At 64.2% G+C, this 575-nt stretch overlaps 1 protein-coding gene across 1 annotated transcript; it reads right to left on the bottom strand.

The window, feature by feature from the left end:
* Nucleotides 1-15: 15 nt before the first annotated feature.
* SPRG_12900 (hypothetical protein) lies at nucleotides 16-530 on the bottom strand (the record flags this gene model as incomplete). The annotated part of the gene is made up of 2 exons (XM_012352278.1): nucleotides 16-472; nucleotides 498-530. Coding segments are annotated over 2 exons (490 nt in total), but the record flags the coding sequence as incomplete, so codon positions are not given.
* Nucleotides 531-575: the final 45 nt, after the last annotated feature.

Raw genomic sequence — 575 nt, 5'->3', positions numbered from 1 at the left:
GCTCGGTGCCTTGACTGTCGTAGCCGTCGAAGAACGTCTGGAGCTCGGAAAACTCGATTTCGCGGCACACGTGGCCGGTCGTGGTGCTGTCGGTGAGGCTCGCGACCTCGTGCCACATGGCCTCGAGGTCTTGCATCTCGTCGTTCTCGGTCGGCAGGTGCTGCTTGGCCCACTCGTAGAGCGTGCGCGCGATCTGCTGTTGCTCCTCCATCTGGCCCCGGAGCCGCGAGTTGGTCGAGGCGCTCGACGCGCTATTGGCCGCCATGGCCTCGGCCACTTCCTTCCACGGCAGCGCGCTGCTGCCTCGGAGCGCGTGGAGCTTTTGCGTGAGCCCGACGATCGTCGTGTTGAGCGCGTCGATTTCCGTCAAGTACGTCTGCCGCGCACAGCGCTTCGCCTCGCGGTCGTAGACTTGCCGGCGCTCGCGGACCTCGCGCGGGATCGACGGGTCGTTGTAGCTCTTGCGCTTGCTCTAGGCCATCGTGGGGGGTTCAGACATGACTATCGGACGCTCGCTCACTCGACAACATTAGGGCCGCACAAGTCGGGTGTCCGAACTGCGCAGTCTTTCAATT

Source organism: Saprolegnia parasitica (assembly GCF_000151545.1).
Source record: "Saprolegnia parasitica CBS 223.65 unplaced genomic scaffold supercont2.95, whole genome shotgun sequence".
NCBI classification, from domain to species: domain Eukaryota; phylum Oomycota; class Saprolegniomycetes; order Saprolegniales; family Saprolegniaceae; genus Saprolegnia; species Saprolegnia parasitica.
This window is presented reverse-complemented; position numbering and strand designations above follow the sequence as displayed.